Source organism: Xyrauchen texanus, chromosome 33 (assembly GCF_025860055.1).
Source record: "Xyrauchen texanus isolate HMW12.3.18 chromosome 33, RBS_HiC_50CHRs, whole genome shotgun sequence".
NCBI classification, from domain to species: Eukaryota; Metazoa; Chordata; class Actinopteri; order Cypriniformes; family Catostomidae; genus Xyrauchen; species Xyrauchen texanus.
The window spans coordinates 37,914,217-37,937,930 of record NC_068308.1 but is presented as its reverse complement, the minus strand read 5'-3'; the positions used below and the strand labels follow the sequence as shown (position 1 = coordinate 37,937,930).

General features: G+C 38.8%; 2 protein-coding genes and 1 long non-coding RNA gene across 4 annotated transcripts in view; 1 reads left to right on the top strand and 2 right to left on the bottom strand.

The window, feature by feature from the left end:
- LOC127626552 (uncharacterized) overlaps nt 1–23,714 on the top strand; it is a 70,282-nt gene that overhangs the window by 39,577 nt on the left and 6,991 nt on the right. The window lies entirely within an intron of this gene.
- Nucleotides 842–1,443, bottom strand: LOC127626555 (uncharacterized). Its single transcript, XR_007968466.1, has 3 exons — nt 1,256–1,443; nt 1,104–1,167; nt 842–971 (listed from the first exon to the last, which is right to left on the bottom strand). It is a non-coding gene; the product is annotated as an uncharacterized LOC127626555 (long non-coding RNA).
- LOC127626553 (uncharacterized) lies at nt 3,378–9,114 on the bottom strand. Its single transcript, XM_052102435.1, has 5 exons — nt 8,934–9,114; nt 7,514–7,611; nt 6,891–7,160; nt 6,368–6,394; nt 3,378–5,113 (listed from the first exon to the last, which is right to left on the bottom strand). The coding sequence occupies exons 1-5, from the start codon at nt 8,945–8,947 to the stop codon at nt 4,920–4,922; spliced, it is 603 nt and encodes a 200-aa protein (XP_051958395.1). The 5' UTR covers nt 8,948–9,114; the 3' UTR covers nt 3,378–4,919.

Sequence of the window (23,714 nt, the reverse complement as noted above, 5' to 3'; positions counted from 1 at the left end):
TGTTTGTAAATCTTTCAAGTATGACTGTCTTTCTGTTGATGTTCATACAAGATTAATACATAAAAAGACTTCATGAAAAGTGTAAGTAACCAGTGACATTTTAGTTTAGAATCAAAAGAGCAAAGATCGCGCGTGCGAGCATCAAATGCCTTCATAATGATGACCATAATGATTAATAAAATTAAGAAGCAGTAAAAAGCAATAGTATCCAGCTGCAGACCCGCAGCACCACCAGTTTCAGAACCCCAGCGCCAGAACCTGAAGTGAGGGGCGGAGCTTACGTTCTAAACCGAGTAGCGCCACCTAACGTTTTGGAGCGTATTTTGCTTTTATTACAAACGAAACATCATACTTTATACGTATGTTATAATGATACATTAAGGTACAGTACAATAAGCATTTTAAAACATTGATCTTGTGTAATATAATTGTATATAGTTATCCGTTTCATTGTATTATGAGAGTTACTTCCTGATCATGATGGTGAAAAATAATGCTTGAAACTTATGGGCATTTTATATAAAATATACTTTATTTCAAAAGAACATGTGCAGCATGCATTTTTCTTTATGTAAAATAAAACATGTCAAAAAAGAGAGAAAATTCAGCATCATTTTAAAAGAAACAATAAAAATATATACAACAAATGACCAATTCACCCCCAGGCCCATTTTATCATGACAATCCTGTATAAATTAAACTTAAAATGTATCAAATGAGGAATTCACTCTCAGGCCCATTTTGTCCTAACATTCTTGCAAAAATAACTCCATGTCATCCCTGAACACAAAATGAAATAGAAAGGGCTCTCTGGAAGCTTCTGACTCTTCCAGGAGATTGTTGCGGGCCTTTTCCTTGTGGTCTTCATTCATTCGAATGAAAAGAGGCTCTTCCACTGGACCCCTGAGCAGATGGCTGTTGGAATGGAGCCATTTCACAGCTTCTTTCATGTGCCGGATTATTGGGAGCTCCTTCATTACAGAATACTAAAGGAAAATGTGACTTTATAAATGTGACATACAAATGTATTATATGTTAAGAGATTATATATACATATATATATATATATATATATATATATATATATATATATATATACACACCGCCTCACTGCTGCTAAGCGTAGCTTGTTCTTCACATGGAAGGGACTCTTGTAGGGTTTCTGCACTGGAATATATATATCTTGGTTAATTTAAAATTAATCAGAAGAGGGTGCAAATGTAACGGTGGGCTGGAGTAAATGTCCAGTATCTACCTTTCAGAGAAAACCCCAAAGTTCTCCAGAAGAATAAGAGCCAACCATCTCCGTATGTTTGGAAAGTCGCACTGGAAGACAAAAATAGAGAAATCTTGATATTTCAACTGCTACAACATCATAAAGGTCAATTACTTGAACTGGTAATTACTTACAGATGTAAAATCAAAGGGTGCTCCCAAGACAAGATGTAGAGCATACTGGAAAACAGCAAAAATTAAGGAACATTATCTCTGTAAACGTCAAATTAAAAAAATTCTTCCTTGTTCCGTATTTAACAACTTTAAAAATTTAAAATAAAAACACCACCACACCAATCATTGGTTTAATTATATCAAAACAATGTCTCACCATCAACATGAAGACTCCACAGTCTACACGACCAATCTGTTGGGGGATATCCTAAAAAAAAAAAAGCATGAGTTTATTAAGGGTTTGACACTTCAGCAGTCCCAACTTTAGCAGACTTCTTTATAACAAACCTAGTTTTTCAGTAGCACCCATGTGCCAGGTGCAATTTTGGCTGTCATCATACTGCAACAAAAATACAAAAATAATAAAACAGATTTGTTAATATGAAGTTACATTGTGCAGCACACAGTTTGAAGCTCTGAATCCATGCAAAAACACAGTCAGCAGTATTTGGGTCTTTCTTGTAAAAACTGTCACAGCATGCAAAATCAGAACATCATGCAAGTAACCATTAAGCAAGTTTATTAAACTCTTGAACGGCAAAACTTGAACACACACATTGAATTTTTCACCACATGATGTCAAAAACGTTAGACAACCTTACACAACTCACCATGCTCTCCGCCACGCTTGTCTCATTGTCAATAACTCCGCCCCTCACTTCAGGTTCTGGCGCTGGGTTTCTGAAACTGGTGGTGCTGCGGGTCTGCAGCTGGATATATCTCGTAAAAAGGCTTTAAAAAAAACCGTACGTAAATAAACATCTTTAAAATATATATATTTATGTCTGTATAATGTTATCCCAGATGACATATCTACACTAGTATCTCTTGAATCATTCACTCTCTTTCTTCTCACATAATAAAAAAGCATAATTTCAACTGTCCATTGAAATATTTATTTGTTGAATCCTATAAATTTAACCTCAGGAATTCAGAGTGGTTAATGAGATACTTTTCAGTATATTTATGTATATACAGTATAATAATGGCGTCTCCACTCATTCCTGCAGTACATAATGGAATATTTCCCTTTCAATATTTGTCTTTTGTTTCACCTGACTGGTATATTTACACCTGCTCACATACCGTAGACTATATGTTGTTACTTTCACTTACGTTTTATTTGTCCCAGTCCATTGTTCCGTTTATCTTTTGAAGTGAATTCAACTGTTTGCTGAATTCAACACCTGCCGTGACTGCCCTTCAATAGAGAATGAATGATATGTTTGGACTGTCACTTAAAGAAACTTTAAACCATGAAACATGTTTAGCAAAGATCAAGACATTAAAGTGTTCTCATATTCATTTATAGACAATTGTTTCCTCTTTTAAAAACAAAGCAATGATACAAGATAAACACAATTCAACAATAAAATAATTCATACACACAGAGCAACTCCACAACATTTGGGTGTATAATTATTATTAGGGATGCACCGATCCGATACTAGGATTGGTATCGACTCTGATACTGACGTTTTTAAACGGATCGATCGGTCCGACGAGCCCGATTCAAATCTGATACTGTGTGTTAGTCATGTTTGTTACTGTCAAGCTCCAAAAATGACATAAAAGAACCATTAACAATTAAAGTAGTTCATATGACTCGTGCATTTCATTCAAAGCCACTTGACGTGCCATAGCTCAGTGAATCACAAAAGGCTGTTTTGTAAGGAAATATGTCAAATGCACGCTCAGCTCGTGCGCATTATTGAATGGCGCTGCTCTGTTTACACACAGGTGCGTTCACACGGTATTTGAGCTACTCGTGAACCACATCTCAGATGTAGATGCTCAATAGTTTGGTTCACTTATAATATGCATGTAGAACAGCATCAGAGGTGCATTTTACCATAATTTGAATAAGAAGTGAATTAAACTACTGTGAACTTGCCTACAAACAGACACTTACAGGACTTCCTGGAGAGTTCAGAATGTCAAAATAAAAGCGTGAGGGTTTAAAAGTTAAAGGAGGCAGAGATATGAACTCAGTAGCATGGTTTATTGAACAGATGATTGAAACAGTGATGCATCATGTGAGTGAATCCAGTTGAGCAGAGTGGCAAACAGCAGGTGAGTAATATCCAGATGGGTTATAGACACCATGAACAGATGAAACAGATAACTCACAACAGTCTTATGATACTTGCAGGCAATAATGAAGAAAGACACAGGTATGTTTGACATAGTAGAAAGGTCTGGAGTCTCAGAGATACTATCGATGAGAACAGACAAAGAGTGTGTGTGAAATCAGGGTATATGCAGTCGTTGATTAGCCACTAATTAATTACTGTTAATTTTGCTGCTACAATCTCCAGTTTAATAGTGAATAATAAAGTGTTTCTTAATAAGCTGTACAATTATCTTGAAATAATGTGTAATTTGAGGTTTTGTGTTTCTTTATATATTAAAGCGAACTCCCAATTACTTCCACACAATAATGGAAAGATATTCTAAACTGTATCGGATCGGGATCGGCCGATACTGAGATTTCCAATATCAGAATTGGATCGGAAGAGAAAAAATGGTATCGTGCATCCCCAATTATTAAAAACAGCTTATAATACAATATAACTTTTGATGATGTAAAGAAACAATTTTTAAGACACGATATTTGGTGAGATTCAGAGAGAAAGTACAGTATAATTCAGCATTGCCGAATGCACACAGGAACATTCATTTGTGATATTCGAGAAGTGTTTTTAAATGTCGATTAGTTGATGCTGAACGAGTACTCGATTAATCGATTACTTGTGCAATTCTCTATATGTGCAATGCTCAAAGACTTCTACCACATGTTTACATAGAAATCATCTAAAACACATTAAGTGTGAATGGAAAGAAAGTCATACGGGTTTGGAACTAAATGTGGGTGATGTATTTTACATTTTGGTTAAATTACCCCTTTACATTTTTAAAACCTTTAATAAATCATTAAAAAACTGCATTTAAGTTACAAAAAATAGCTTTAGGAAAAAGAAAGTAGGATACAAATACAAACACCAAACAAATAATACAAAATTATTAAGAACATTTCTCAAAGGTCTGTTAAAATAAGAAGTAAACAAAAACAAAAACAAACATATCAAGTTTCACTGTATATATTAACAGCATACAGTGCTTGAGATACTTTAAGCCACTTTTTTGCTCTGATCAACAGATGAAAAAAACAGTTATTTCACAGAAACAAAATAAAACAGAAAACAGTGTTTCTGCTTCTTAAAACATACTTGACATCCAAAGTCTTATTGAGTAGTTCCCTCTACAACAGATACACCGCCTGGACAAAAAACAAAACAAGTTGCATATGCTACTATTTCATTGGACTGCCTTTTTTGGGCAACTTTTGTTGTTGTTGTTGTTTGGGCCGGGCAGTGTAGTAGCTGACGTTTCTTCTCATGGAGCTTCATTAGTGACAGTATGATTCACAGTTTCACATTGTGACAATGCGATTAAACTGTTCTGTCCCATCATATACTGTTGTCATCATTATCACACATTTCATTGTCCATACAAGATCTAAAAGGGTTGGCACACTTTTCTCTCAACTTTTTGGACTGTATTGCTATAAAGATGATGAAGATGATGATGATGAGGAGGAGGAGTTTAAGACAGGTGATGCCTGCAGGATTGTAAGATGTCTGATTCGTTTCACCTCCTTGAACTAAGAAAAGAAGAAGAATAGTCTGTAATCTCTAAAGCAGCATTCAGTGTCTGTTACAACATTGTTTAAAGGGGAAGAAGTGTGTTTACATTGTACAAATTGGTATCGCCCAACTTGTTTTTTAAAGCTTTCATTTGTATTTGTAAAATATGGTGTTTTCTGATTTATTAGTGCATATTACAGTAAGAATAAATGTAAGTTCTGTTTAATGTTGTCACTGTTTGTTAAACCCTTAAATGAACCCTGCTTTTACTAGTTATTTTGTCATCAGTAGTGACACTGTTGTATCCACAGTTACTGTGATTTTACTATAGTAATATTGTAGCAACCGTTACTATAGTAACCATGGTAAATGTTGTGGTTACTATGGCTTTACTACAAATAACATATTTAAACTAGGGTTACTGTAGTTAGACCATGGTTAATTGTCATTAAGGAATGTGACTCTAATTACATATTTAACTAGATGATATTAATGAATTCTGCAATTAAATCCTTTATGCAGAATTATCCCGTTGTTTTCTAAAATGTTTTCTTCTTTAAATAGCTTCAATGTAGTTAGATACTTTTTGTAAGCTGCTACTTTTTTAAAAGAGTAACTTTACCGCAATTGAACTATTAAGTTATGAGTAACTTGGAAAACCACAATTTTAAAGCAGCTTCCCTAAAACATATAGTTGTCTATTCACATTAAGCATTAAAATAACTTACTGTACATACTGTGTGTATACATATATATAAGTAAATATTATGACAAAGTTTTTTTCACTTTTTTAAATTTATTTATTAGAATTTTTTCCCCAATCTTGAAAGCCCAATTCCCAATGCGCTCTAAATCCTCGTGTTGGTGTAGTGACTCGCCTTAATCCGGGTGGCGGAGGACGAATCTCAGTTGCCTCCGCGTTACCACGGGAGTGAACCACATTATAGCGACCACAAGGAGGTTACCCCATGTGACTCTACCCTCCCTAGCAACCGGGCCAATTTGGTTGCTTAGGAGATCTGGCTGGGGCATTTAGCACGTTCTGTAATCAAACTCGTGACTCCAGGAGTGCTAGTCAGCGTCTTTACCACTGAGATACTCAAGACCCCATATTATGCCATGCAATGAAAATGATTTCTGTTGTCATCATGTCTGTAGCACAGAAATCCAGTAGAGTTGGTGTTGTTCTCTTCATCTTTTTGTAAATGAATTTATTCTGACAGTAATGATGATGACACAGAAAACAACAGGACTGAGGACAGAGATCTTACCTGTATCTCGATGGTCCCCCGGTTCATCTGTTTAAAACAATACAAGAATAATCTCTTCAGGTAAATTCCAACTCTGTACAACATTACATCCTTCAAACAACTTCAGACTACCAGATTATAGCCAATAAATGATCAGGTGATCCTAAAAACACAGGGCAATCCTAAATATCTATAATCCACACAAAAACACACTAATTCAAATCAATCAGGATTCGTCACTATTGGAAACTCCATTTATAATTTACTTAAAAACATAAAATCATTTTTTTATGAGTTGAAATTGTGAATTTGCTCATAAAGTGATTAAAGAGCAGTTTTCAATGTTTAAAGAAATCTTTATCACTATCTGTAAACAATGATGAATAATTAATAATGATAAACAATACCTGTTACGACAGGAGCATTAGTGGGAGTTTCAGTGTCTGTAAAGAGATTTTAAACTGCTGGTAATTCATTCTTAATAGATGAACATTTGCAAACATTTATTCCATTATAAACAACAATAAATGCTCTTAAACTTCACCTGATACGTGAACAGTGAATTCTGCTGATTTATGTCCACAGTCTGTTTGCAAAAATAATTTAACATTTGTCGTTACTTTCAGAGTGTAAGAACATGTGATGCTGGTCCACCGTTCACAGGGATTACTAGGGATTACTTTTCTACAGATTTCAGCAGCAGGATTATTAAACTTGTAAAATGTAATGTAGCATTCACTGCACTTATATGAGATACTGCAGGTAAGATTTAATGTCTCTCCCAGTTTTCCCGTCACATCTTCACAGGATATTTCTGAAAAATAGTTTGTGTTTATATCAGTTTAATACAGCAATTAAACACAAATACACACAGTATAGGCCTAACTTTCTCATCTTAAGACACTGAAAGAACATATCCAGACTTGTTGTGTTCAGTACATTATGATTTGTTACAATGTGACACAAGGCAGGACATGACAAACATGTCAAATCAGATACAATAGTCTGGTGATGTAATACATCAGTTAATATACCGCATCACTGCCCTCGTTCATGAATTACAATCATTCTTCTTTTCTGAGACACAAAACACAACGACACAAGACACAAGATTTTCCCCAACAGCCAAATGTAGTTATAAGAATTAATTTACAAGAATTATCTTACCTATATCTTTATCTATATCTTTATCTCCACAGACAATTTGGAGAGTCCCGACCAGTATAAGCAGCAGCACAAAACGTTCAGAACCCATGGTTTTATTTCTGCAATAAAAAGACAAACATTGACACCTGAAGTTAAACTGAACTAGTACTCAAGACATTAGAAATATCAGCAGAAATATCAGAATGTAGAAATGACGTTTGTAAACTTGTATTAAAACAATAGTGTAAAAGTGCTGAAACAATGATCAGTAATAAACCACAGAAAAGAGCATCTATCACTGGACAACTTCACAATCCTGGACAATCTGTTTTCACAATTAAGTGCACGTTACATCATGTCCTCATATGACACATTTAAATATCATAGTCAAGACTTGCTGGATTACATTCAGATATATTCATATTAGGACCAGTCTTTCACTTGTGCTCTTCAAAATATAAATCCATTATCTTGTGATGAACTTTATATCATTTAGAAGTGTGTGTGTGTGTGTGTGTGTGTGTGTCTCTGTGTGTGTGTGTGTGTGTGTGTGTGTGTGTGTGTGTGTGTGTGTCTGTGTTTGTGCATGTGCATGTGTGAGCGTGTGTTCAAAATGTTTTTTATATTTTCCACCAGATGGCGCCAGTTTTGTCATGTTTAGCCTATAAAGCAAATACAAGCTTTTCTCCTATTCTCTGTTTGCTGGACAACTGAATAACTGAGTGTGTGTGTGTGTGTGTGTGTGTGTGTGTGTGTGTGTGTGTGTGTGTGTGTGTGTGTGTGTGTGTGTGTGTGTGTGTGTGTGTGTGTGAGAGAGAGAGAATCTGTGTCTGTGTGTGTGCGTTTGTGTGCGTGCGTGTGTGTGTGTGTGTGTGTGTCTGAGAGAGAGAGAGAGAATCTGTGTGTGTGTGTGTGTGTGTGTGTGTGTGTGTGTGTGTGTGTGTGAGAGAGAGAGAGAATGTGTGTCTGTGTGTGTGCGTTTGTGTGCGTGCGTGTGTGTGTGTGTGTGTGTGTCTGAGAGAGAGAGAGAGAATGTGTGTGTGTGTGTGTGTGTGTGTATGTATGTGTGTGTGTGTGTGAGCGTGTATATGTGTGTGTGTGTGAGAGTGTGAGTGTGTGTTGAGTGTGTGTGTGTGTGTGTGTGTGTTTAAAGTGTTTTATCAAATGAGCACGAGATTGTGGAATAACACAGAATAATCTCAACAGAAACTTTATGATGCACCACAAATACATTTGTGACAAAATATCCAACAACAGTTTAAAAGCGTCACAAGTGAAAACAGAAGAAGATAATAAAAATAATTATGTTTGTTGCTTAATTTATTTACGGTATATTTACGATACCAGAAGCAAATCAATGTCTGTAATTATTCTGATAAAAACACACGATATAATCTATAAATTGTTGTGAAAAGATGAATATATGTATAAGTATAATTACCTTTGTGAAAACATAGTTTAGATGAATGAGCAGAAAATCCGTGTATCATTCCTTCTTTAAATATTCAATTAATCCAAAATCCGAAAAACGACTTTTAATAAAATTACTCGTTTACAAAACCAATATTACAAAATATATAATCTAATGAAATGTTTCGTACATTGGATTTTACACTCCAGTTAAAAACTGTCCCGGGACACTGTGAGTTTTGACTTTTGATTTCACGCATATAAATGCTTAAATATTTGACCTGAAACGCCCCTTTCTTCTGATTGGTCAAATGCTCCGTCGCCGGTCTCTTTTCATTTTATGTAATGAGACAGAATAAAAGTTATCTACTGTTTAATGTTTAATATTAATTCGTCTCATTTAATATTCAATTCTTTACCATTTATTCTCCAAAACTCGCCACGTTTATTATAGTTGAGATCTCTCTCATCAAACAGCAGATTTATCAGACAGCCCAACACATAAACCTGCAGACTTTAAATGAGATGAAGAAAATAACATACATTCATAAGACTGTTGAAGTATATGTCTACACTGTAAAGACACAGGCTTACATTGAACTGCGGGTAAAATTAGTTTTAGTTTCGATATTCGCCTGTAAGGGACCGTCAATAAACTCCACCCACAAATAAAACGTCACAGGCGTCAGAGCGGTCATTTATTTGACTAATGACTATAATTTAACTACAATTCCTGAAAATGGTATTTTTACTTTCCAAATGTTGTAGGTAAGTTCCCAGTAGATAGACTGACTTACTACAGGTGAGATTTGCACAGTTAGTTAAAGTGAAATAACATTTTGGTGAATTTTTTTTTTTTTTTTTTTAAATAATCTAATACTGTATTCATATTATTGGTCTTCCTGTAGAAATCTCAGTTGTAGTCTTTTAACTGGCAACCTATTACAACATCTGGAATGTAAAAGTGTACTTTTAATGATTTATGTTTAACTTGTACATCAGCTGAATGAGTGATTGAACACCGCCTGTGTTTAGTGAGTGTAATTTAAGTACACTAATAAATTAAAGCGCATTGGAGCATTTTCAGTCATAAATCTGCAGCCAGACCAACTAAGTGCAGTGTTTTATGTCTGTATATTATAGTCAGTGTTGGGTTTAACGCATTACTAATGAATTAATTACTGTAATTAAACATTTTTTTTCATTGAAAAAGTAAAACAAGGTATTGCTCTTAATTTTCCATTCATTTAATTACAGTTACTTCTGATGTAATTATGTCAAATACCAGCCGCGTCCTGTGCATTTTAAGTCTAGGCCTTGGGTGTGATTCATGCCATTCAGACAACACAGTTTTACAATGAATAAGTCTGTCAATACCAATAGACATTTTAAAAACACATCCATGCACGAAAGCCAAAACCAAGGAGGTCTAATACCAAGAAAAAGCTCTCTAATAATATTTGCGATTTAAATTGTGCTTGCAATACATTTAGTTTCGTTAGGTTACACGTTTACTTTTCAAAATTGTTCTTACACTGAATGCTCAAGCAGCCTAATTTACACTTAGAAAACTCCTGATGTTGTGCAAAAATATTTATTTATTAGGCATGTTATGCCAGCAGTACCCTCCCAGGCCCCCTGTGAAAAAATCCTGGCACCGCCAATGACTGTCTGCATTCAGTGAACATTTTAGACACTGTGTCTGACTACTTGATGAGAGAGAAATAGCTCAACTATAATAAACATGGAGGGTTTTGGAGAATAAATGGTAAAGAATTTAATATTAAATGAGACGAACTAATATGAACTATTGAACAGTAGAGAACTTTTATTTATGTCATTGCTTAGAATACAGATCACGATTGTGAAATAAAAATGCTTATTCAGTTATTTACAAAACCTGGACATAAGGGTACTAAACAAAGTAACATGCAATTTACTAGAGGTTTGCTTCACTCTATGCAAAAATGCAATAAAGCTGTAATTCAAATATATTAATTTAAAATGTCCTTAGTCCACAAGAGGGGACAACTAACACATTATAAACCAAACAGCTCCTTTGTTCTTCTTCTTTTAGCTGCTCCTGTTATTGGTCACCACAGCAGACCATCTGTGATCTGCATATATGATATGGAACAGGCTTTTTGCCAGATGCCCTACATGACGCAACACCCAGTGGCTGGGGGACTCTCACTCATAACTATGGGGAAATTTTAAAGTCTCCAATTCACATAACTTGCATGTTTTAGGACTTATAGGGGAAACCGAAACCAGGAGAACATGCAAACTCCACATAGATAGGCCCAATTTAGCCGGGACTCAAATCCGGGAACTTATTGCTGTGAGGCGACAGATTTCTAAACACTGAGACACCGTGCTGCCTACAAAACACCTTGTTTCTATTACAAAAACAACAACAAAACAAATCCTGTTTAAAAGTGCATGTATGGCAATAGACCTTAGGCCGCTAAAAGGACAGTGTAACTATAGTACGGCACACAATTATGCCAAAGACTACACCACCCTGGGAATTTCACCCAGGGAACTGAAGTATCAAATCTTTTACTCAATGAAAGGTCAGAGACATCAGTAACCTTACAAAAATATACAAATTTATTAACAAGATTAATAAGACAAAAACTTTCAAAATGAAAGAGGCCTTAGCCAAGGCGCCACTGGAGTTTATAAGAAATTATAAACTACAACAATTGAACAACCTGGGGCTTTCCGGCAGGGGCAGGCTACCGGAGATTATATCACACCACAAGTGCACACACACTCACACATAAATCAGGATTTCAGTGACGAGCAACCCACACAGTCACCACCCCCACTATGGAAGAATAAAGCCGGCCTTCCTGTTTTTGGCACCCAAGTTCTGTGAACACATGAAATGAACACATTAATGTTCTTCTAAGTTTAACACTCCAAAGCATTGGCACAACTTGGCTGAAATCACAGTAATGTATCAAAAAAGCACAGATTCATGAAAGAAACAATTAAACAAGTGTAAGCCCGTTTATCGGTCCAATGGCGGTCTCCAATAATACGGGTGAAGGTCTCTGCGCGTTACTGTCTTTCCTTGTACACAACACAACAATATTAAATGAAATACATTTTCTCTTATGTATTACCTCGTTATTTCATCTGACTCCATAAATGAAAAAGGTTTTAATGATATCTGAGCATCATTAAAAGTGAGAGAATGTTTGATTATTCTTTTAACTCCTTTAATTATATTTTACCCGTTTAGATTAAGAAACTATGTCGCTTTGAGGTCCTTGCATGTTTTTCTCTACACCGCGGGTCTCACGATCACAAGCGGCCAGTATTGGATCATCAAACAGAGGTAATTGCTATATACCTGAGATCAGTCACTCAAAGATACTTCAGTATAGCCCCCATGGAATTGCATACACTTGAATTTAACTTAACGTTTTCTTCAGTAGAGGCCACTATTACAGATGTAAGTTGACCAACATAACTTCTCTTATAATAGCTTTAATTTAATTTAATTTGACCAATTGTCACACATTATACATACATTTCTGCATATACATGGTGAAATTATTTATTTTTCACATATCCCAGCTAAGCTGGGGTCAGAGATGATACGGCGCCCCTGGAGCAGATAGGGTCAAGGGCCTTGCTCAAGGGCCCAACAGTGGTGTCTTGGTGGTGTTGGGGCTTGAACCCACGACCTTCTGATCAGTAACCCAGAGCCTTAACCGCTGAGCCACCACTGCCCATAACATGCCTTTGGATTGGCCATGTGTGGTTTCCCACGTACACTTATCTGGAGAAACATCAAATTAAAACAGAGGTAAGACACCCGAATTTAGATTGGTCAAGCAGCATTTGCTGTTCTAAATGGAAATTCCATTTTTGTCTGTGCAAACCAAGCACACTTGAATCGATGCCAAATATTAGTCGTCACTAATCTGACGCAGACTTGCGGTAACATACGAATCGTTCAATCTGTTTGGGAAACACAATGTACAGTTGTGTTCCATGATGTGTAGTAATAAAAGTGTGAGCTCTGTATGTTTAGGAGATGGGTGCAACTTGATCTAGAGCAATTGGTGTTGCATAATTTTTGGTTCCGGTGCTAAACCGGGAGGCCATACAGCTATTTTTGTTTTTGTGGAGCTGTGAGATGTGAATGGCCTGTTAGATTTGCTTTCACGCCCATCTCCAGCATGGCCAAATTGATGTCCTGGCTTGAAGCAGGGGGATCAGAAACCTTTTGGCATCTGTCCCTCGCGAGATTGCAACCTGAAATATGAACAACTACAGAAAGAGAAAACAGTTAATGTTGAACCTTTAATTAATTTGCATTTAGACATGTGGTACTTTATTTTCCTCTGTTGGTCAAAGCCAAACTGTTACAGACAGCTTTAGTCTCATACTGTATGGTTTGTGCCATCAGGGGGAAGAAGCATTTTGCTTTACAAAAACATATACCATTACAATGTCTAATGCAAATTTTATTTCAGAGATCAAATTAGACTGAGCATCTTTGGTGAGATCTGAATTACTGCTGATATTTTAGTGCAGTTTGACGTGTGAAGCACCTTGTGCTGTTTTTACAGTTGATTCTGCACAGTCTGCTGTTGTGAGCAATATAAGCTTTCTGATCTTTGTTTTATTTTTATTGCTCCCAACACAGCTCTGTGGTCAAAGTATCCGTTCACATCTTTGGTGATGTGTTTTCTGCTTAGCATTTTACACACACATCTTTTCATTGTCTATCCAGTGGAATGGTTCCCCTGATCAGATTTTAAATTAAATTGGTGCTTCTCAGCGAGAGATGATTTGGTTCATTATCATGTGCCACTGTTTTTACAGCATTGGTGCACAGCAAACAACGACCGTATACCCCTCCCTCTTGGCACTGATAAGAGAACCAATGAAATTCAAATCACAAGAATTTTCAGTGCCGGTAAGGTTGTTCGGTGTCACTACAAATATACATGTCTAATATACATCTGCAATGCCATGCATAACCTTTCCCCGTCTGTGGCCATGCGTGGCCATTATAATATAATGCATATTATAATGTGATTATAATACAACTATATTATATTAAAATAGTATAAATTAAACTGATTTTTTCACTGGTTTCTGGAGGGCTTCTGGAACGATGTATTTATCGTCATAAATCATGCCTTCAGTGACCTTGACTAGTTGGTCCTGCTGCAGATGCGGTGTCAGGTCTCCATCAGAACTCCACAGTTCTTGTTGGTACTGTTTTGAGTTAATAGGAATAGTCTGAACCGCACTCACAGCAGGAACAATCAGCCCGTCAGGCTGCCATTCATCTCCCTATGGGGATGGAGGCCACGTATCCCTATTGGTGGTGGTATTTTCCATTATTCCATTCACGTTGTGGGCCACGCCCTTTTGGCAGTTTTGTTTTTTAAACTCAGTGATGAAATTTGTGAATAGTTTCAACAGGTCGCTATAGGGCGTTTTTTGGCAATGTTTTGCTTGTTTTCTCAAATCTCTTTCTCTTTTTTGGCAATCTCTTATGAGATGGTAAAACTTTTTGCAATAATGGCTTTGCATTTTGCTTTGAGATCTTTGGTTAAATTTATCTGGGCCGTTCCCTTCTGTTAACCATTTTGCGGACGCAACACTATGGGGTTTTGATCTCCACCTGCTTTCTATTCTTGAACCCCAGTCTACTATTGATCTGAACGTGGATTGGATAACCATTGGATAAAGCCTTTTGAACTGGGATGCCGGCATTCTTCTTAACAAGTTGTAGTAATGCGTCATGGTCACGGTTTGCATTTTCTAGGCCTGAGTGTTCTCTGTATTTTACCCATAACCATTCAGCATACGTTTCAAATGACTCATTACTCGCTTGTTTGATTTCGAATATTTTTCTCCAATCTGCATGTGTCAGTCCCCTCATGTCTAATAATGCCTGTTTTAGACGCTCATTGATAATCTCGTCGGTTTCGTTATTGTCTCGGTTCATAATGTGGCCAGATTTCATCTCTGTGGTTAGTTACGGTCTGAGCTCCTCAGGAATTGTGAAGAGAGCTATTTGCCAAACATCTCTAATTTCTAATTTGTACACCGTGGCCTGTAACATCAATGCTTCCCAGTAGGGTTGAAATGGCCCTTTTCTCGGCATAATTCCTATGACCTGTCTATGTCTAGAGCATTCTTCGCATGTTAACAGGCGGCTGATTGTTGTGATTTCATCATCCGCATTCGTCATGGTTTTAAGCACAGCGACTTTAACTGATTTCTTTGGCAAGTCATTCGATTTTGTTCGAGTCTTTACTGGGCTTTGAAGGTTTGGTTCTTCAGGCCACAGGTTCACAAGAGCTCGGTTACGAGTTTCTCTCTGTGGCCTGTCTCCTAACGTGGCATTGTCGTCATCATTTTGAGGCTCTAGCTCAAAGGTTTTATCCAGTGCTGCTCGTTTAACTGCAGCTACTGGAAACCCGGATTTATTGCAGCAAACTTCAAGAGCAGATATGTAATTCCTGCCGGTTTTAAGTTTTCTTTGAATTTGATCAATTTTTGTTGCCATTTCTTCGCGTTGTCTAGCCCACCCCCGTTGCTCGTACGCGAAGGCTTCAACTTGTGTTCTTAACTTTTGTAATTCATCAGATCGCAATGTTTCGATTTCTTTGATATTTGCTATTGTTCGTTCGTTCTCGGTTATGGTCTCGAGGTCGTTACGACGAAGCAAATAAACACTTGCAGCGGGAATGTTATTGTATTTTGATTTCAATTTCGCACCCTCAGCAGAATACCAGGATATTATTTCGTTGTTGCTCCACTTTAATTTTAGTCCCTAGTCGCTTAAGCAAACAAGGAGGTTTTTTAATTGGAGGCTTAGAATCTCCATAATTTCCTCATCTACACTGCTGCTGTGCTTTCCCTGGAAAGACATGTTTCCCGTCTAATTCTTATGCCCACCGGATTTTTCTAAACAGATGTGAGGTGCAAACAATCTTCCCCTCAACACTTCTAAAAGGCAAATAAAGACTGACTTACCACAGCAGCTGGAGATAGGTGAGAAGATCAAACTTCATGTCTCGGGCAGAGATCGAGTTGATTGTCGCGCTGGAAAGACGTTGCTCGTCTGGTTGCGAGATCACGGAAGGGCTGTCACCACTTTGTAAGCCCGTTTATCGGTCCAATGGCGGTCTCCAATAATACGGGTGAAGGTCTCTGCGCATTAGTGTCTTTCTTGTTACGCAACACAACAAGATTAAATCAAATACATTTTCTCTTATGTATTACCTCGTTATTTCATCTGACTCATCTGAGCATCATTAAAAGTGAGCGAATGTTTGATTATTCTTTTAACTCTTTTAATTATATTTTACCCATTTAGATTAAGAAACTATGTCGCTTTGAGGTCCTCGCATGTTTTTCTCTACACCGCGGGTCTCACGATCACAAGCGGCCAGTATTGGATCATCAAACAGAGGTAATTGCTATATACCTGAGATCGGTCACTCAAAGATACTTCAGTATAGCCCCCATGGAATTGCATACACTTGAATTTAACTTAACGTTTTCTTCAGTAGAGGTCAAGGCCACTATTAAAGATGTAAGTTGACCAACATAACTTCTCTTGTAATAGCTTTGGATTGGCCATGTGTGGTTTCCCACGTACACTTATCTGGAGAAACATCAAATTAAAACAGAGGTAAGACACCCGAATTTAGATTGGTCAAGCAGCATTTGCTGTTCTAAACGGAAATTCCCATTTTGTCTTTGCAAACCAAGTACACTTGAATTGATGCCAAATATTAGTCGTCACTAATCTGACGCAGACTTGCGGTAACATACGAATCGTTCAATCTGTTTGGGAAACACAATGTCAGAGTCAGTCAGAATAAAATCAAATGTTGACAATTTATTGACCAGGTAACATAATCAATTCATCAATTCCAATTATACAGTGATAAGTCAAAGTTAGATATTTGATCAAAACCTAAGAAATTCGAATTGCAATCACCTGATATAAATTACACACAGTAAACTGTGTTAGATCGTCTGACTACAGAGAACCATGAACAATGTGTCACATCTCCTTAAATACCCAAACCATGAACAAAGGGAATTTTGGGAGTGGTTAGGTTTGGAAGTCCTGGGGACATACATACAAGCAGGGATGGGGACAGACCTCCAGAATTATAAAGCATTTGGCAAAGACCTTATAACTTTGTTGTCATTAAGTTTTACAAACCTGGGAATAAGAGCACTATACCAGACGCACTGAGACATTTTAAATGATTCCAAACATGTTACACTAGTTACATTATTTGTATACATCAGATATAGACTTTTGTTACATACAGATCTTAGGTGATTCTGAGCTGAATGGGGGAGAGAGGAGAGAATGGGACAGATGTGGAAGGGCAACAATGAGGTGTGAATTTGCAGTCTTCGCGCAGTGGGGTGTGGTGCCTCAGGAAGAGTTGCTAATTGCGAGAAAGTTAATTTGTTGATTTTCTCAAAGATCATACATTTGCTCTTTGCCTTTGAATGCAAACACATTGGCACCCTGCCTTACACAAGAAATTACCTACCATAATACTACATGAAAACAGTGTCACCACTCCTAATAAGAGGTTACACCAAGCTCAATTCTCAAGGACACATGAAATAAAGAAAGAACAAATTACAATAAAAATCACAGGCCACAGCGTTGATCTGGTATTAAATCACCACATAAATAGTGTTAGCCATAGCCAGAGCATTCCGAAGATAACACGTTGCACACTGTTCAAAATTACATAACCACACACACACACACACACACACACACATCTACATATCAACAAAACTGAAGCCAACCGAGAATACAAGAAAACAAAACCATAAATCAAAAATAAAATAAAAAACAAGACAGACAATAACACAGTAAAACAAAAACAGAACAGCAGTGTTATCCCAGGGCAGAACGTGAAACACGCCCAGACTAGTTGTTTACACGGATGCTCCCGGCGTACCAGGAAGCGCAACAATGACAATACGATGCAGACGTGTTCAAAGGCATACACAAAACAGCGTTAACAATGGACTAGTAGTTTACATGGACGATCCCGTTGTACCAGGAAGCGCACCGATGATGACAAGATGCAGATGTACTCGAGGCTTGCACACAGCAGCGATAGCCACAAAAGCAATGCGAGACCTGCACGTGAAATCCTGTGGCTGCGACCCATATGACTGGGAATGGCAGTCAAGCAATCAACGCTTATTTTCTCAGTGTCCACATCTGATGCCGGAAGAAGCAGCAATGCTGTGCTGGTGACGTAATTGTGACGTTGACAATGACACACGTCAGAGAGACAGATCCTTCCCCTTTTATAGCATAAGGGTGACAGCTAATTGGCTTACGACCCCAATACATTTATTACGGAAGATAACTGACTTCCCCACTACAATCTACCCCCCTTTTCTGTGTCCTGTTCAACAACTAGAGGATTCACATCTCCATTAACTGGCTCCCCTGATGTTACAGCAACAGGACCTGTACCACCTAACCATAACTCTTTTGGGGACTCGGATGACCCTAAACGTCCCAAACTCTCAGGTGCAATCTCTTGCGCAGGTTGCAGGGTCTCAGGCACAAACTCCATCAGATCAGCATCATCCACCTCCTCATCTAGCAGAGAAACCCTTGGTCCACTAACTGGACAAATGGCTGATCAACAATCAGTGATTCTCTCCGGACCCGGGTCTTCTAAACTGAACCTTTAGAAGACCATACCTTTTCCTTTTCATCAACTGGTGCAATAATGTAAACAACGCCTCCCTCCTTTGGTGCCCTAACTACCCGATACACTACGGGGCTCCACAAATCCTGGATCTTGTGGCAACCCCTCACCCCATGATCATGGAAGTAGACTAACTGACTGTTCTTTAGGGGTAGGTTATGTACATGCCGGTCATGTTTTATTTTACGGTAATCTGCAGCTGCATTCAGATGCTCACACGCTCCCTCAAAGGCGGTTTGTAATTGCCTCTGGTGCTCCAAGACTCAATTGTGCACACTTCCCACACATGGCTCCGATACCCTACCAAGCAAGAAATCCACTGGCAATCGAAGCTCTTGGCCAAACATTAAGAAATAAGGGGAATCTCCAGTTGCCTGGTGGGGTGTAGTGTTATAACAAAAGAGCACTTGCGACAGGCAAGACATCCACTCCCTCTTACTGGAGCTAGACAATGTCCGCAACAGATTATGCAAAGTTCGATTAAACCGTTCACACTGCCCGTTACCAGCAGTATGATAGGGGGTAGTACGTGACTTCTTTACTTGGTAGAACTCATACAGCTGTCGATTAAGAGCAGACTTGAAATTACGGCCCTGTTCAGAGTGAATATGACCCGGTACTCCGAACTTGTAAAACCACTCTTCATCCAACACCCGAGCAATAGTCTCAGCTCGCTGATCCCGTTTCGGCACCGCCATCGTAAACTTGCTAAACTCGTCCGTCATTACCAGGATGTTTTCCTGTCCAGTAGAGGCAGGCTCCAGCACAGTGAAATCAACAGCAAGGACCTCATTGGGTCTCGAGCTCAACAAATGGCCCATAAAGCCCAAAGCAGCTGGTCGAGTGTCCTTAGTAAGTTCACAGTGTTCACACTCTTGACACCAATGTATAATGTCAACTGACATACCTGGCCAATATGCAACTGCGTCAGAACCTTCTGCCTCAGCACATCGGGTAAAACTATATGAAAAACATCCTCACCTCCAACAGGACGAGAAATCCTCAGATACAGTACTCCCTCCTTTAGTACCAATCGATCCCATTGCTGGAACCATGTCAATACTGTCTTAGCCAACTGCTTACGCTCCTCATGCCGCGGACGCTTCCCTTCCCACTTATGGCCAAGAAGGTACTCTCTAAATTTCTCCGCCATGGCTCACTTGAGCGCAAGAAATTCCAATTTCATCGAGCTATAATTTGACATATTATGCTCAGTGGGCCTCAGGCTGCGACTAGCGTATGCTATAGGGTGCACCTTACCTTGATGTTCTTGAGAGAGTACGGCTCCCAAGCCTCCATAACTGGCATCCACCTCCAATATAAAATTTTGAGAAAAGTAAGCATAAGCCAGTATTGGGGCCGAGGGTAACTTACTTTTTAAGCCTTCAAATACTTCCTGACACTGCTCCTTTCACACATGAGTTAAACTCTGTCCCTTCATTTTTCCTGACTTACCAGCAATCACCTCAGCTAACTACTTATGCAGGGGGGAAGCCAGCTTGGCCAGCACCTCCACATAACGCCTATATTAACTCGCAAAACCAAGAAAAGTCTGGTGAAAAACCTGTGCCATGTCAAAAATGCAGATCACAGATGGTCTGCTGTGGTGACCAATAACAGGAGCAGCTAAAAGAAGAAGAACAAAGGAGCTGTTTGGTTTATAATGTGTTAGTTGCCCCTCTTGTGGACTAAGGACATTTTAAATTAATATATTTGAATTACAGATTTATTGCATTTTTGCATAGATTGAAGCAAACCTCTAGTAAATTGCATGTTACTTTGTTTAGTACCCATATGTCCAGGTTTTGTAAATAACTGAATAAGCATTTTTATTTCACAATCGTGATCTGTATTCTAAGCAATAAAATCATGATTCAAAATTTATCCAGAATTGTGCAGCTCTACTACTCCCTGAAATTCTTCTGATTGGTCAAATGCAAATTCGTCTCTCTCTTTTCTTTTTATGCTGTGAGACAGAATAAAAGTTCTCTACTGTTCAATAGTTCATATTAGTTAGTCTCATTTAATATTAAATTCTTTACCTTTTATTCTCCAAAACTCTCCACGTTTATTATAGTTGAGCTATTTCTCTCTCATCAAGTAGTCAGACACAGTGTCTAAAATGTTCACTGAATGCAGACAGTCATTGGCGGTGCCAGGATTTTTTCACAGGGGGCCTGGGAGGTTACTGCTGACATAACATGCCTAATAAATAAATATTTTTGCATTGCTATAGCAACATCAGGAGTTTTCTAAGTGTAAATTATGCTGGTTGAGCATTCAGTGTAAGAACAATTTTGAAAAGTAAACATGTAACCTAACAAAACAAAATTTATTGCAAGCACAATTTAAATCGCAAATATTATTAGAGTTTATAAACCAAAATATAAACAAGAGGAACAAAATATAAACAAGAGGAACATCCACGAAGGAACACAGGCAGTAGTCCGGGAGAAATGGCAAGGGAGAAACACAGGGCAGACCACAGGGAATCGTGACATAACCCCCCTCAAAGGAGCGGATTCTAGACGCTCCTAACAAACGAAAAACAAATTGTCCAAGGAGTGAAGGGAGAGCTCAGTGTGGGCAGGCAGACCAAGGATGGCACAAGGGGCAAACAGACAGTCCAAGGGGGGCACAACAGGCAAACAGACAGTCCACGGGGGGCACAAGGGACAAACAGGTAGAGACCGGGAGGTAGGGCCAGGGAGGCGACCACAGGACGGGGACTGGGTCAGGAGACCCAGGACGTGGCTATAGGACAACAACCATGCAACCATGCCGTGGAAGGCGGAGCCATGGGAGATTCAGGTGGCGGAGCCATGGAGGGCAGAGCCGTGGAAGACTCAGGTGGCAGAGCCATGGAAGGCTCAGGAGACAGAGCCGTAGAAGGTTCTGGGGACAGGGCCATGGAAGGCTTGAGAGGCGGAGCCGTGGAAGGCGGAGCCATGGAAGGCTCAGGAGGCGGAGCCGTAGAAGGCTCTGGAGACATTGCCGTGGAAGGCTCGAGAGGCGGAGCCGTGGAAGGCGGAGGGGTGGATGCGAGCACTAGCAGAGACTGGGAAGAAGGTGCCCTCTTCCTTCTTTGGCCAGCAGGGAGCGTGGTCCTGGTGACAGTCGAGGCTACAGGTGCTGGCTCTGGCTCTGGGATGGTCGAGGCTACAGGCGCTGGCTCTGGCTCTGGGATGGTCGAAGCTACATGCGCTGCTCTGGCTCTGGGACGGTCGAGGCTGCAGGCGCTGCTCTGGCTCTGGCTCTGGGACGGTCGAAGCTACATGCGCTGGCTATGGCTCTGGGACGGTCGAGGCTGCAGGCGCTGCTCTGGCTCTGGCTCTGGGACGGTCGAAGCTACAGGCGCTGCTCTGGCTCTGGCTCTGGGACGGTCGAGGCTACAGGCGCTGCTCTGGCTCTGGGACAGTCGAGGCTACAGACACTGCTCTGGCTCTGGGATGGTCGAGGCTACAGGTGCTGGCTCTGGCTCTGGGACGGTCGAGGCTACAGGCGCTGCTCTGGCTCTGGCTCTGGGACGGTAGAGGCTACAGACGCTTGCTCTGGCTCGGTCGAGGATACAGGCGCTGGTTCGCTGACCGAGGCATGCATGAGCTCTGGTTCGCGGAATGTGGAAGGCGCAGCTCTGGAAGGCGGAGACTGGACAAAATATAAACAAGAGGAACACGGGCAGGAACACGGGCAGGAACACGGGCAGGAACAGACATTACCTAACATTTAACAACCGACAAAGACTGAACAAACAACAGGGCTTAAATACACAGGAATAATGATTAACAGATGAGAACAATGAAGCTGGCAGTGATGAGGGCAGGGAATTGTGGGAAGTGTAGTCCAGGAGAAATGGCAAGGGAGAAACAGGGGCAGACAACAGGGAATCGTAACATATTCATTGTAAAACTGTGTTATCTGAATGGCATGAATCACACCCAAGGCCTAGACTTAAAATGCACGGGTCGCTGCTGGTATTTTACATAATTACATCAGAAGTAACTGTAATTAAATGAATGGAAAATTAAGAGCAATACCTTGCTTTACTTTTTTCAATGAAAAAATAATTTAATTACAGTAATTAATTACTTAGTAATGCGTTAAACCCAACACTGACTATAATATACAGACATAAAACACTGCACTTAGTTGGTCTGGCTGCAGATTTATGACTGAAAATGCTCCGATGCGCTTTAATTTATTAGTGTACTTAAATTACACTCACTAAACACAGGCGGTGTTCAATCACTCATTCAGCTGATGTACAAGTTAAACATAAATCATTAAAAGTACACTTTTACATTCCAGATGTTGTAATAGGTTGCCAGTTAAAAGACTACAACTGAGATTTCTACAGGAAGTCCAATAATATGAATACAGTATTAGATTATTTAAAACAAATAAATAAATAAATACAAATTCACCAAAATGTTATTTCACTTTTACTAACCTGTTTCACCTGTAGTAATTCAGTCTATCTACTGGGAAGTTACTACAAACTTTAGAATGTGAAAATAATGTTTTTGATAATTTTATTGATTTTATTTTTTCATTATATAAGTGAATACTGTACATTCATATCTACAGCGATCACTCTGGCGATCTACTAAACCCTGTGAAATATTTATATATTTATTTATTATTTTTTGCTTTGATTGTTTGATTTTTTAAATAACTGTATTTTCTTTTTCTTTCTAGATTGAACATTCACGTCAATAGTCAAATAAATGACCGCTCTGACGCCTGTGACGTTTTATTTGTGGGTGGAGTTTATTGACGGTCCCTTACAGGCGAATATCGAAACTAAAACTAATTTTACCCGCAGTTCAATATAAGCCTGTGTCTTTACAGTGTAGACATATACTTCAACAGTCTTATGAATGTATGTTATTTTCTTCATCTCATTTACAACTAAGACTGCAGGTTTATGTGGCGGGTTTTGGAGAATAAATGGTAAAGAATTGAATATTAAATGAGACGAATTAATATGAACTATTAAACAGTAGATAACTTTTATTCTGTCTCATTACATAAACATAAAAGAGACCGGC